General features: G+C 38.5%; 1 protein-coding gene across 10 annotated transcripts in view; it reads left to right on the top strand.

The window, feature by feature from the left end:
- Positions 1-14,104, top strand: part of Specc1 (sperm antigen with calponin homology and coiled-coil domains 1) — a 273,402-nt gene that overhangs the window by 64,308 nt on the left and 194,990 nt on the right. For all 10 annotated transcript variants that reach the window (XM_048786146.1, XM_048786182.1, XM_048786138.1 and 7 more), the window contains one exon: positions 9,933-10,068. In XM_048786146.1, coding sequence (XP_048642103.1) covers positions 9,933-10,068 — 136 coding nt within the window. The remainder of the gene's footprint in view (positions 1-9,932; positions 10,069-14,104) is intronic.

Here is a 14,104-nt window from a genome sequence, read left to right as displayed (position 1 = left end):
CCCTATTTCTTCTCAAACACTGACATTTTCTTCGATAGCTTTGACCACAATTTCCTAGTGACTATGACAACTGTCCCTTGGACATGCCACCACACTCTTGCAGCAGCATGTTTGTGTTGATGATTGCCTCTACCAGGAAGGTGCATTATCAGAGGTGTCATCCCTGACCACTGTATTCAAAGTGCCCCTTAGCTTCCATCCACCCTCCTTATCCTGCCTTATTTTCCCTCTCGGCTCTTATACCATTGCACACATTTGCTTATTTAATGTTTGTCTCCCTCTGACTGAACCCCAGGATGGCAGGAATTATCTGCTAATTTTTTGTTTGCAGCTCTCTGACCCTAGTGCTAAGAACACCTAGTGGCTGGGGCTGGGGTTGTGGCTCAGTGGTAGAGCCCACCATGCATGAAGCACTGGGTTCAATCTTTAGCACCAATAAAAATAAAAAATACAGATATAGTGTCCACCTAAAACTAATTAACTAAATAAATAAATAACATTAAAAAAAAAAGAAAAGTTACTAGCTACCTGGTGGGCTCAGAGTATTTGATGAATACCCATGTCCCCCTGTTCTTCTGGGAGCAGAAGCTTGGTGGAATAGAGTAGTTTGGTGTTGGTCAGAGCAGCCTGATGTGGAAACTTGGTTCTCCCACATTCCAGCTGTGAGATCTCAGAGAAACCATGGAACCATCCTAAGTTCCTGCTTTCTTGACTTTGAGAGGAAGGTAATACCTTAGTTGCCATGAGGAGTAAATTTACTTAAAGTGTTTGTAACATAATTTTATTATTCTATTATCACAGACTCAACTTCATTTCCATTTATTTTGTTTTTATTATCTTTCACCTAATATCACATTTTATTTTTTTAAATGAATGCATATATTCTATCAATAATAGATCATTAGAACTACTTCTGGAATATATTGAAATATTTTTTATAAGAATCATGAAAAAAAAAATAAGTCCTGATATGCAGGAGTGTTTCATCAGGATAGCGAGATGTTGGCCACTTCTGACATCAGGAGGTTCGTGTTTTGGAAACTTGTTCCACAGGGAAAATGTCAGAGGAAAGCACAGTTCATGTTAGAGGATTTCTATTCTCCATATTCCTGGGATCTCATGTTCTGATTCTAGAGAATGACAGGGCTTGAGGGAAGGAGTAGCAGAAGGAATTAGACCATGCCTACTCCTTTATCCCGTTTTGCTCTGACAATCTCCTTTCCCCTTACATTGGTGGGTAGATGACGAAAACTAAAAATCCGGAGAAGAGAAAACGAGGAAATGATGAGATCAGAAAATAAGTAGATTTCCTTCCCCTAAAAGTTTACTGCAAAAACTTACAAGCAGATAGAGATGTGGAATCATACAGCAAACACTCATGTACCACTGCCTGGACTCCATGGTGGACATCATACTTATTCCATTTGCTTTACAGTAAATGGATACATATGGTTTTAACGGATCAAAATAGGAAAAGTGAAAGAAGTCCACCAAAAATACTCAACTTCAATACTGGCTGAGCTGTGGGAGCAGTGGCAGAACAAAGCATGGACAACGAGATCAGCAGGATGGGGAATGGTGGTGTATATCATTCTCACTATACTCAAGCACCTGGAGTACTCTGATTCAACAGTACTCTGATTCACCCCATCCTGGCCATTTAGAAGACCCAGGTCTATGTACCAGGGATCACTGGGTTGCATACTATGAAACAGTGGCTTGAGCTTGCTCCAACTGAGAGAAATCTAGTCATCCTTGCTACTCCTAGAGGATTTGTTCCAGAACTCCCCACAGACAACAAGATCCATGAATAATCAAGTGCCCTAGTATGTAATGGTGTAGAATTTGCATATAACCTATTTATATTCTCCTATAAACTCTAACTCATCTCTAGATTATTTATAATACCTAATACAATATAAATGTTATGAAAATGGATGTTATACTATACTGTTTAGAGAATAATGACAAGGAAAAGTCTGTGCATGTTCAGTATAGATGCATATTTTTTTTTAAGATTTTTTTTGTGTGTGTGTGGTGCTGCGGATTGAACCCAGGGTCTTATGCATGCGAGGCAAGCCCTCTACCAACTGAGCTTTATCCCCAGACTAAGAATATTTTTGATTGGAGGTTGGCTTTATCTGAGGATATGAACCTGTGGATCTGGAGGGCCTAAGGTTTCCACGTCACTGTGGGGACAAGGGTTTAAGGCTGGACCAAGCGTAGGCCACTCTCTCTGTTGCATGTCTCTAATTAACTCTGCCCCTTTATTTCTATGATGCCCACTGACACCCAGCTTCCTCTCACATGGGGATGAAGTATGGTGGCCAGCATGCTGTGACTCCTACATCTCTTAGAAGCTTTGGCCACTTTTTTGCTCATTCCTACTTATTTAAAACAACAATAAAAAAGTCAAACAAGAAGCAAAGACCTGTTGAGTTTCTTTTTGGTTATTGGTTTTGTTTTTGGCCAGGTGTGGGTTCAGCGTTGACCTTGTGCAGCCTGCTGGGGCCTAGGAATCAGGGCTTGGTGTTGGAGCAGCCTCAGTCCTCCCAGAGAATTCAGCTGTGGTTAGGAAAGCCGTTTTATAGTGTAGTTGTGGTGTATGAGGCTTGGGGACCCAGTCTTCTGTAATCATTCTTACAAAATGCTGTAAATATGGTAGCCATTAACCACCTGGGGCAAATTGGAGCCCTTGAAATGTGGCTAGTGAAAATTGGGATGTGCTCTATATGTAAAAATACACACCAGATTTAAAGAGTTAATACCAAAAAATGAAGAATGTCTCACTAATATTCATCCATGTACCATATAACAACATTTCAGTCAATGACACACACATATACTGGTGATGCCATCAGATTACAATGGAGCTGAAGAATTCCTATGGCTTAGTGATGTCATAGCACAATGAATTATTCATGTGTTTGTGTTAATATATTTGTGTGACTGTGATGCCAGTTGCATAAAAGAATAGCATGTACAATTATGTACAGTACGTAAAAATGGATACTGATATTAGAAACTATGTTACTGGCTTATATACTTACTGTACTGTACTTTTCATCATTATTTTGGAGGGTACTTCTATTTATAAAGAAAAAATTTGCCATAAAACTGCTATGTGAACTAGCAGCAGCCTCATGATTACCATGCCTCTTGATTGCATCTTCTTCTCTTGTGCTTGATTTAATCTCATGTTGTTTTGCTCAGCATAGTGAAGGATATGAAATTAATAAAGCCCCAGAAACAGTAGGGCCTGGGAGAAGGGAAAGAAAGGCAGAAACTTTGAAGGTGGCAGTCCCTGTGAAGTGGGATCCTTTCCCTAATCAAATCCTTTCCCAGTGATAGCAAACTGCCCATCAGTCTTGCCTCCGTGACAATATGAAGACCTCTGGAGGTCAGGATGGGCATTGGACTCTGAACTTTGAACCCTCCTCCTGCAGAGTAAAAACACTGCCTAGTACAAACCATGCCCAGTAAAAACAAGATCCAGATGCTTGCAACCTTTTGCCCACAAGCTGTTAAAGTCTTCAAGGGTTAAGTCTCCCCAACATAACCTATATTAACCCAGATTTCTTCTGTAACCATGGCCATTTTCTGACCAGAAAGTGCACCCACCTGATGCACAACTTCGATGCTGAATAAAGGCTTTGCTGATCCATGAAGTCTGTACCCAGCTCGGTCATTTTGAGCTAACTCTGCCCTAGGAGTAATAGGCTACTATATATATATATATAGCCTGGGTGTATAATAGGCTACACCACCTGGGTTTATAGAAACACACACTATGATGTTCTCACAATGACAAAATTCCCTAACAACTCATTTTTAGAATATATCCTATCACTGACACAGGACTCTATTTTACTTTGATTGCATGTTGATAATATTTTGCTTAAATTTGTGTAAAGAAAATATATTATTAAAATTCTTTTATCTGTTTCAGTTTACTTCTTTTTTTTTTTCCCCTTAACCAGGGATTGAACTCATGGGCACTCAACCACTGAGCCACATCCCCAGCCCTTTTTGTATTTTATTTAGAGACAAGGTCTCGGTGAGTTACGTAGTGCCTTGCTACTAATGCTTCAGTTTACTACTTCTTCTTTTTTTTTTTTGGCACGGGGGACTAAACCCAAGGGTGCTTAACCACTGAGCCACATCCCCAGCCCTTTTTCTGTATTGTAATAGAGATAAAGTCTAGCTGAGTTGCTAAATGCCTTGCTAAGTTGCTGAGACTGGTTTTGAACTTGTGATTCTCCTATCCCAGCCTTCCAAACTGCTGGAATTACAGGTGTGCACCACTACCCCTGGCATCAGTTTACTTCTTAATGTGGCCACCACACAACATAAAATTATGTCTCATATTTGCCGTGCTGCACTAAAACTTTGGTTCTCTGGGCTGGGGTTGTGGCTCAGCGGTAGAGTGCTTGCTTAGCACATACAAGGCCCTGGGTTCCATCCTCAGCACCACATAAAAATAAATAAATAAAATAAAGGTATTGTGTCCAACTACAACTAAAAAATAAATATGAAGGGGGAAAAAAAAAAACTTTGGTTCTCAAAATGTGGTCCCTAGACCAGCAGATCAGCATTTCCTGGGAAGTTGGTAGAAAACAAATTCTTGGGCCCTACCCTCGACCTAGTAAATCAGAAACATGATGGTTGATGTTGGGTTTAAAGAGAGGTGAAGTCAGCAATTGCATTTCAACAAACCCTCCCCAGAATTCTGATGCCTGCTCACATTTGAGGACCACTGTGCAATCATAACATGTTATCTCTTTCTGAAGACCAGATTACACTATGGCTAATGATTTTGGTTCTCTGGGCTGAGGTTGTGGCTCAGCGGTAGAGTGCTCGCTTAGCACATGCAAGGCCCTGGGTTTTCCCCTCATCTTTGTGAAATTCAGAGGACTTTCTTAGTTTCTTTAATCTGTGAGGTATTTAAACTTTTTCCTTTTTCGAGCTTTCATATGCAGGTGCTCAGCAGCTTAAGTATCAGCGAAACCATTAGGAAAAATACCTTTTCAACATATCAAAGCAACGCCAAAGCACATAACCTTTGTAGGGATCTTCTATAACAAACCAGAAACCTTGGGTGGTGTTGATGCTGTTGTGTGACCGGGAATTAGAGCCAAAAAAATGCAGCCATAAATAGAGATAGGTCACAAATCAGTAACTGAGACGAGGGGCTTTTCCTATTTGATGTTGCATCCAAAAAAGAGTAGTGATAGAATAGATAGCTTCAGCTGTTTTTTTTCTGAAGACAGGTAGGATCACTTTGTAGTCTGTGTGCAAAGCGTCTACACACACAGGAAAGCGTCTATGCAATCAATCTTTCTCACGTGGAAGTCCTCATGGAAGATGCAGGGGAAATAAAGTACTCTCTTTAAAAGCTCTGCTGGCTGGGGGTGTAGCTAGCCTGCATATTCCAAAGACCTTGTTCGGTGTGGGGGAGATGGCTTGAGCAGAAAGAGGAGAGCTTCAATATGTTTTTTTTTTTTTTTAATTTTTTATTGTTGGCTGTTCAAAACATTACATAATTCTTGATATATCATATTTCACACTTTGATTCAAGTGGGTTATGGAGCTTCAATATGTTTGAAGCAGAGGTTATATTTAACCAGTTACTGCAGTATTTGGGATGTATTAATAATAATATCCACCGATACTTGTTTTGTTCTTAATTTAGTGCTTAATTAAGGGCACGATCCTAGAACTAGGATTATTATTTTCCCTATTTTAGAATTGGGGGACTATAAAACAGTTCCTCCAGTTACATAGGTAGGAAAGAGCAGGGTAGTATCTGTCACTAACAGCCTGTCTCTACAGCCTGGTTGCACAGCCCTTACTAACCCTTAGCTGCCTCCTTCACATGTGCTTGCTGGGAAGCTGGCATATAGAGATTCCATATCCTGGGTCCCCTATTGCATTCCCCACTCCCTTCCTGCCTTGCCCCAAACAAAATGCTATATCTTAGAGTTTAATGCAGGGGGTCTCAGCTCTCCCACCACTAACTGTGCACTTGAAACCCTCCCGTCCTGAGTCTGGTGCTTCAACCGTCTGAGCGTTCCTCCTGGTCACTGTTATTCCTATAACCCCTATTGCAATTCTTATGATCACTCTCACTTCCTTTATTGTTGGGCCAGGCCATCTTACAAAGCAAGTCTTCCCACAGATTGCCAACTCCTGTTTTCTGTTGCCTCTGCCTGGCATCTCATCAGGACCCCACATCTTCAGGACCCAACCCCATATAGAAGAAGGGATAGAGTGTCCCAGGGTGTGGTTGGGGTGGAGGCTGAAGTGGTTTTATTTCTACCCCAATGGAAGTGCTCTGGTTTGTGGAAGCCCTGTTCTGATTTGAAGGTTGAGCACTTGCCCTCTGGGCCTTTTGCTAAAGGGTTTGATAATTCTGTACTTCAAGTCAGACTTAACTGATTTCAACAATGTCGGCCAATTAGAGGAAAGTAGAACTAAGTGCATACCCCTTGCATTATTGCTTTGAGAATTCCCTTAACTACAATGATTTCCACTTTTCATTTGAGGTGTCCCCTTGAGAATTTTTAAAGTCTGAGATCACAATTGATTTCCTTTGGGAACCAGGGATGCACTTGGTCATGATTCTTGGCAGAGTGAATAATAAATTCATTTATATTTTCCTATCGGGAAAAGGCTGCTGACATTACAGACTGTGGCCATTTAATATTGAACACATATACTGACAATCTGATGGATGGTTTGAGAGGTTGGAAAACTTGAGCAAAGAAACACCTTTTACTCTGAGATGGGAAGTGGGAAGACAATTCTGGAGTCCCTAAAAAAGGGCAATAGTGCAACTTCTGTGACAACCTCAGGTGCCATATTTATCCAGTTTCTAAATCAGGGATTATGCTGTTGTCTGAAAAAAATTAATCATCTACTAAATGGAAGTCATTCTTTTAATATTATTTATTTTTTTAATTATTAATTTGTTCTAAAATCTTGATCATGGTTGTTTGGCTAATATTAAGACTTTAAATAATGTGCCCCAACCCCCCCCCCTTTTTTTTTCTGGTGGTACAAGGGATTGAACCCAGGGGTACTTTATCACTAAGCTACATCCCCAGACCTTTTTATTTTTTATTTTGAGACAGAGTCTTAATAAGTTGTTGAGGCTAGTGTTGAACTTGCAATCCTCCTGCCTTAGCCTCTCAAGTTGCTAGGATTACTGGCAAGGTCCTCTTTTTAAAAAGCAGTATGTGGTCTGGGTGGGTTAGTGCACCATCCAGTGGCTTGGGAAGCTGAGGTAGGAGGATCACGAGTTCAAATCCAGTCTCAGCAACAGCAAGGCACTAAGCAACTCAGTGAGACCCTGTCTCTAAATAAAATGCAAAAAAGGGCTGGGATGTGACTCAGTGGTCGAGTGCCCCTGAGTTCAATCATTGATACAAAAAAAAAAAAAAGTATATTTTTCTTTTTTTAATGAATAGAGTTTCAGTTTGAGATGACTGCAGATGGTGATGGCTATAGAACATTATGACTATATTTAATGTCACTGAATTGTTCACCTAAAATGATTAAAATAGTAAATTTTATGTTAGGCTCATTTTGCCACAATAAAATTTTTTTAAAAAATTAAAACAAAAGTACATTAATATTTGTAGGAATGGGACCAGTACTTTGCCTCAAATTGCAACCACCTCCACCCCAATTTACTCTTCTCTTTCTCTCTCTCTCTCTCTCTCTCTTTGCAGTGCTGAGAATGAAATTCAGGGTCTTGTGCATCCTGCTCAAGTATTCTACCACTGAACTAGATTCCCAATCTCTTTTTCTTTTTCTTTAAATATTTTTATTAGTTGTTCATGGACCTTTATATTATTTACTTATTTATATGTGGTACTGAGAATCGAACCCAGTCCCTCGCACATGCTAGACAAACACTCTACCACTGAGCCACAACCCCAGTCCCCTTTTTCTTTCTTTTTTTTTAATATTTATTTTTTTAGTTGTAGTTGGACTAAATATCTTTATTTTATTTATTTTTATGTGGTGCTGAGGATCAAACCCGGAGCCTTGCACGTGCTAGGCGAGCTCTCTACCGCTGAGCCACAATCCCAGCCCCACCTTTTTTCTTTTTTAATGAAGCACAGCATACTACAGTAAGTGCAAAGTGCATACATCATGATCTTAGCTATTCAGTTCACTGGATATTTATACAAGTTCATACTCAGATAACCACCACCCAATGTATATGTGGATGTTCCAGCACCCAGAAGGTTCCTTCCCATATGTAAGTTCCCCAGACACAACCTCTGTTCTGACCTCTGTTGCCATCAATTGGCTTTGACATTCTTAGACTTCACATACATGGAATCAGGCAGTATGTGATCTTTTGCTTCTGGTTCTTTTCACTTAGAATACCTATGAGATTGATCCATTGATTAATATCAAACTTTATTTTTTTTCTATTGCTGTGTTTCCATTGTGAAATATACCACTATTTAATGTCTTTTCTGTCGAAGGATATTTGGATTGCTTTGACTGGGACTATTACAAATAAAGGTGCTATGAACATTCTTTTAAAGTAGTCTTCTTGGACACAGAGCTAGGAGTAGGGCTGCTGAAGCATAAGGTGAAAGTACTTAGCTGTAGTAGATACTGCAATTTTACCAATTTGCCTTCCCACCAGCAAGACATGATAGTTGCTGCTGAACACATTAATACTTGGTATTGGTATTTTTTCTCTTTTAAACTGTTTTGGGGGCATATGGTTATACCTTGAAATTTAAATGATACGAAAGTTTGCAAAAATAAAAATAAAAATAAATAAATGATACGAAAGTGGAAAATGCTTTTTTTTTTTTTTTAATTGTGCAAATGTGTGAAGTTCTAACCCTCCATAAATAGCTCCAAAGCCAGTGAAGCAGAATGGAGCCACCTTTGAGGCCTCAGCACTGTGGCTGAACACCTCTTTTATGAGATGCTCTACAGAGTGCCTGGTGTCATGCACTTGGTAGATTCTCCAATCATTTCCTCCTGATGTACATTAAGCTATTTTAGAAATGTTCTGTGCACCGCCCTATCCTGCCTTTTGTGCTGCTCACAGTTCTTTTTTCGCCAGTGCCATTGTTTGTTTTTCTACCAGATTTTTTTCCCAGTCATTCAGTCCCCCTCTTATCTACACATTTCACTTTCCACAGTTTCGGTTAGCGATGGTCCAAAAATATGAAGTGAAAATTTCCAGAAATATTCGATTCATAACTTTTGAATCGTGTGCAATTTTGGGTGATGAAACCTTGCACCATACTGCCTGGGAGGTAAATCATCCATGTGTTCAACATCCATGCTGTGTATACTCCTCACCCCATCTCGGTTATCAGATCAACTGTCATGATATCTCTTTGCTTGGGTTCATGTAACCTGTAACCATTATTTTACTTAATAATGGCCCCAAAATGCAAGTGTAGCGATGCTGGCAATTCAGATACACTGTGTAGTGCTTCAAGTGAAGAGGTTAAAATTCTCGACTTCATAAGGAAAGAAAAAAGTTTGTATGTCAAGGTGGCTAAGATCTACTGCAGGAATGAAACATAGTATATAAAGGGCTGGAAATTTAAGAACTAGCAGTGGACTTGGAATGTATTCTCTGCACATAAGGGAAGACAACTGATTTTGAAATGTGACACGACGGGTACTATACACCGTCATCTTACTCTTTTCTTTGAAATGATTATAGAAGATCTTATAGAAGATCATACTCTGACCTGACCTGCGAATGACAGGCACAGGTTTGCCTAACTTGACATTTTTTTCACTTCACACACTGGTGCTACTCAGAGTATTGTATCTAAGCCACTAGGCACACGTTCCACTCAGATACCTTGTTGTTTTGCGCACTCCTTACTGAGAACATGTCTTCATCCTGTCTCTTTTCCCTCCAACCTCTCTTGTAGCTCAAGAGGGCCAGTAGCGAGGATATGCTCAACAAACCTGGAAGTACCACCTCATCAGGGGTAGTTCGACTGAAAAAGACTTCCACAGCAGGAGCCATCTCTGAGCTAGCTGAGAGTCGCCTGAGGACCAATACAGGTAGGAGGGACCTGGGCAGGAGGGACTAGGAAGCCATTCATCTTGGCCATACAAAAGCACATTGGTGATGTATTCCTCTCTTCCCTCATCAGATTTTTATTAATCACTCACCCTGTGCCAGGAACTGATTTAGGGAGTGTCCTTGCCCTCAGGGGAGTATCCACGTGGAGAGAGAAGAGAAACAGAAAGGTCACAGGAAGTGAGTGTGATGGTTTGCTCAATCTGCTCGGTAATCCCCTTGTTACCATGTGTGTGTGAAATCCTTGGGATCCAGGCAGGGTGGTGTAGATTCTGTGGTGCAAAAAGGTTTTGTGCATTCAGATAAGAGACCTAAGTGTTCCATGGACTCACTCTTATCATACAGCTCTCCCTGAATTGTTAAACGGTCTAACATGGGAAAATAACTGAAAAATATCGTTATTCATTTGTAATAGATGTTGAAGATTAGTACGCTTATGATTTTGTACTCTTCATAAAACATGTTCTAGACTACCTTTCCAAAGGTGTATTTTAATTTATTCAGTTTTCAAAAAAGTTGAATCACTGAAGGTTGTATGTGGCTTTTGGATGTGAGGGAAATTGCCTGGTGTTTCTATATAAAAGTTTTACTATTTTAAAGACTGATTTCATATAAACACACACAAACTCACACACACTAATGCAAACACACACAAACACACATAACTTAAAAAAATACAACAAATGGTTGGGCATGGTGACACTTGCCTGTAATCCCAGCTGCTTGGGAGGCTAAGGCAGGAGGATCACAAGTTTGAGGTTAGCCTGGGCAACTTAGTGAGACCCTGTCTCAAAATAAATTTTTAAAAATATATATATTTTTTAGTTGTCAATGGACCTTTTTTTTAAAATTTATTTATATGTAGTGCTGAGAATCAAACCCAGTGCCTCACACATGCTAGGCAAGCGCTCTACCACTGAGCCACACCCCCAGTTCTCAAAATAAATTTTTTTTTAAAAAATGCTGAGAATGTAGCTTAATGGTAAAATTCTTGCCTGGCATATGTGAGGCCCTGAGTTCCATTGTCAGTACTGCAAACAACAATAATGAAAGCCCAACTTATTTTTCAAGCCAAACTAGCCTAACACTGATTCCAAAAATTATTAAAGCCCACTAAAAAATGACAGACCAATTTTACTCTCAAATGTTGATGCCGAAATGTCAGATCAACATCTTACATGTTCAGAAAGCTTCCTGGAAAAAGTTTTCTGTAGCTTTTTCAATAACCAAGTGAGGCTTCTCAAACTATTTAGGAGAGTTGAAAGCCATTAGTAAAGAGACCTCGGAGATCATTAGGGGAACATTCCGACCTTAGAGAGCACATTATATATTCCATCCTATTTCATCCAAGAATTAAAAATCAGACATCCCAGTATGTCCGTAGACAAACTGCATTTCTTTTTTATCTTTTTTTTATTTGTTCTCTTTAGATATACACGACAGTAGAGTGTTATTTGACATATTATAAATACATGGAGTATAACTTATTCTAATTAGGATTCCATTCTTATAATTGAACATTATACAGAGTTTCACTAGTGGTGTATTCATATATGAACTTAGGAAAGTTAAGTCAGATTCATTCCACTCTCTTTCCTATTTCTATCTCCCCTCCCTTCCCTTCATTCCCCATTTGTCTAATCTACTAAACTTCTATTCTTCCCCTCTCCCTACCCTGTTGTGTGTTAGTATCTGCATATCAGAGAGAACATTTGACCTTTGGTTTGGGAGGATTGGCTTATTTCACTTAGCATAGTAGTCTCCAGATCCATCTACTTACAAGAAAAAAATCATAAAGTCATTCATTTTTATAGCTGAGTAATATTCCAATGTATGTGTGTGTGTGTGTGTATATATATATATATATATATATATATATATATATATATATATTTATATCACATTTTTTTATCCATTCATTTGTTGAAGGGCACCAAGGTTGATATAAACAAAGACCCTAGGGGTTTACAGTTTAAAATATCTGTTAGATCTGTTTACTCTCTTTCTTTGACTACACCATATGTAGTATTTGTATTTGGGTGTATCTTTCAGTTTTGATCCAAATTCTAATGTTTAAGTTCATTTTTTCTTAAGTACACTCTTAATAATGTACCTCAGTTAATGTTTAAACAGCTTTCTCCAATTTTAAAATTGATTTTTCTTTCTATAACCTTCCCATGGTTGTTCTTTGTGTGACCAAAGTGAGAATTACCTAGAAGATAAAGCCCTCTGTGATGGAGTTAGTCTCTTACTATCTTGTTCGACAGGCTCAAGTGAGGGACTAAGTAGGTCGACTTTGCCTAATTCAATAATTCAGAATAAGATATGTAATACCAATGAATCTACTGAAACTACTCAGGAGGTAAATATCAGACAAAATCCTAATTGAGGAACATTCTACAAAATAACTATTGAATACTCTTCAGACTCATAAGACTATACAAAGTAAGAGAAATCTGATAAACTGTTACAGACAAGAAGAGACTAAAAATACAAAATTACTAAATGTAAGATGGTTTGTAGATTGGGTCCTAACACAGAAAAATAATGTTAGAAAAAAACTAAGGAGGGGCTGGTGTTGTGGCTCAGTGGTAGAGTGCTCGCCTAGCATGCACAAGGCACTGGGTTCGATCCTCAGCACCACATAAATGTAAAATGAAGATATTGTGTCCACCTAAAACTTAAGAATAAATATTTTAAAAAATAAAAAAAAAATTAAGGAAATTTGAAAGTATGAACCTTAATGAAAGTAGTATATAATTATTGATCCATTATTTGTGATGATTGTACCATACTAACATAAAATATTAATAGGGGAAAATGTATGTGTAATATATGGAAAATATGCACCATCTTTATGATTTTTCTATCGATGAAGTTACTCTAAAATAAAAAGCTTATTTAAAAGCAAAAAAAAAATGTAAGTTCAAATATTAGCAAATAGAATTCAACAAGAAATTAAAAATAGTAGTATATATTACAATCAAGTGGATTTATGTCATCCAAGAGTGAATGAATAGTAGAAAATCTCAATCTGATCTTTTGTAGAAAAATAATAGACCAAAGAAAAACTACCTTAGGTTGTCAAGACTGGGAGGTGATACTGACACCTAGTGGGCAGAGGATAGAGGTGCTGCCAAACGTCTTATGCCTGGGACAGTCCCCAGTAATTATTCTGCCCAAACTGTCAGTGGTACCACTGTTGATAAAACTTGATGTAGAAGAATAAATATACTATACTGAAAAATAAATATACAAGATATATTTGTCACAATTATCAATCTTTCTGATTGATAACAGACTCTTGGTAGACTATAAACATATGGAGGCTTCTTTGGTGATATAAAATATATGGCATGTGTAGGCCCAGCTGCTCTGGAGATTGAGGCAGGGGGATTGCTCGGCCCAGGAGTTCAAGGCCAACATAGTGAGATCTGACTCAAAATGGATAAATAAATAGCTTTCTTATCAATGACTAGTTTAAAAAGATAATAGTATAATAAACAACCCTGTTTATGAAGAAATGATAAAAGTAAAATACCTAGGAATAAACTTAGTAGTACAAGGAACTATATATTAAAAAGCATTTAAAAACTCTTTTAAAGAACAAGTCTATGCCCTTCAGAGAAGATATAAGTAAGTGGAAGACTATCCGTGGTTTTTGGTTAAGAAGATTTATAACAAATATTAAATTTTGATAGTATAACACATTAAGTGTAATAGGATGTCTAAATCATTCTATGAATTCATTTTCATCCTAATTAAAATATGAGTGGGAATTTGGGAGTGGAAACATGGATAAAATGTTTACTATACTATACTGGAGTATATCTGAAAATGGATCTCAGTAGGGTCTGAACTTGGTTCCCTCCTAAGACCCAGTGAGTAATTGGCCATGTCTGAAGATGATTTGGGTTGTCAAGACTGGGAGGTGATACTGACATCTAGTGGGAAGAGGGTGGAGGTGCTGCCAAACATCTTAGGCATAGGATAGTCCCCCGTAATTATTCTGCCCAA

This window comes from Marmota marmota, unplaced genomic scaffold (assembly GCF_001458135.2).
Source record: "Marmota marmota marmota unplaced genomic scaffold, marMar, whole genome shotgun sequence".
Taxonomy (NCBI): domain Eukaryota; kingdom Metazoa; phylum Chordata; class Mammalia; order Rodentia; family Sciuridae; genus Marmota; species Marmota marmota.
Note: the sequence above shows the minus strand (reverse complement) of the source record. Positions and strands in the feature narration are given on the sequence as shown.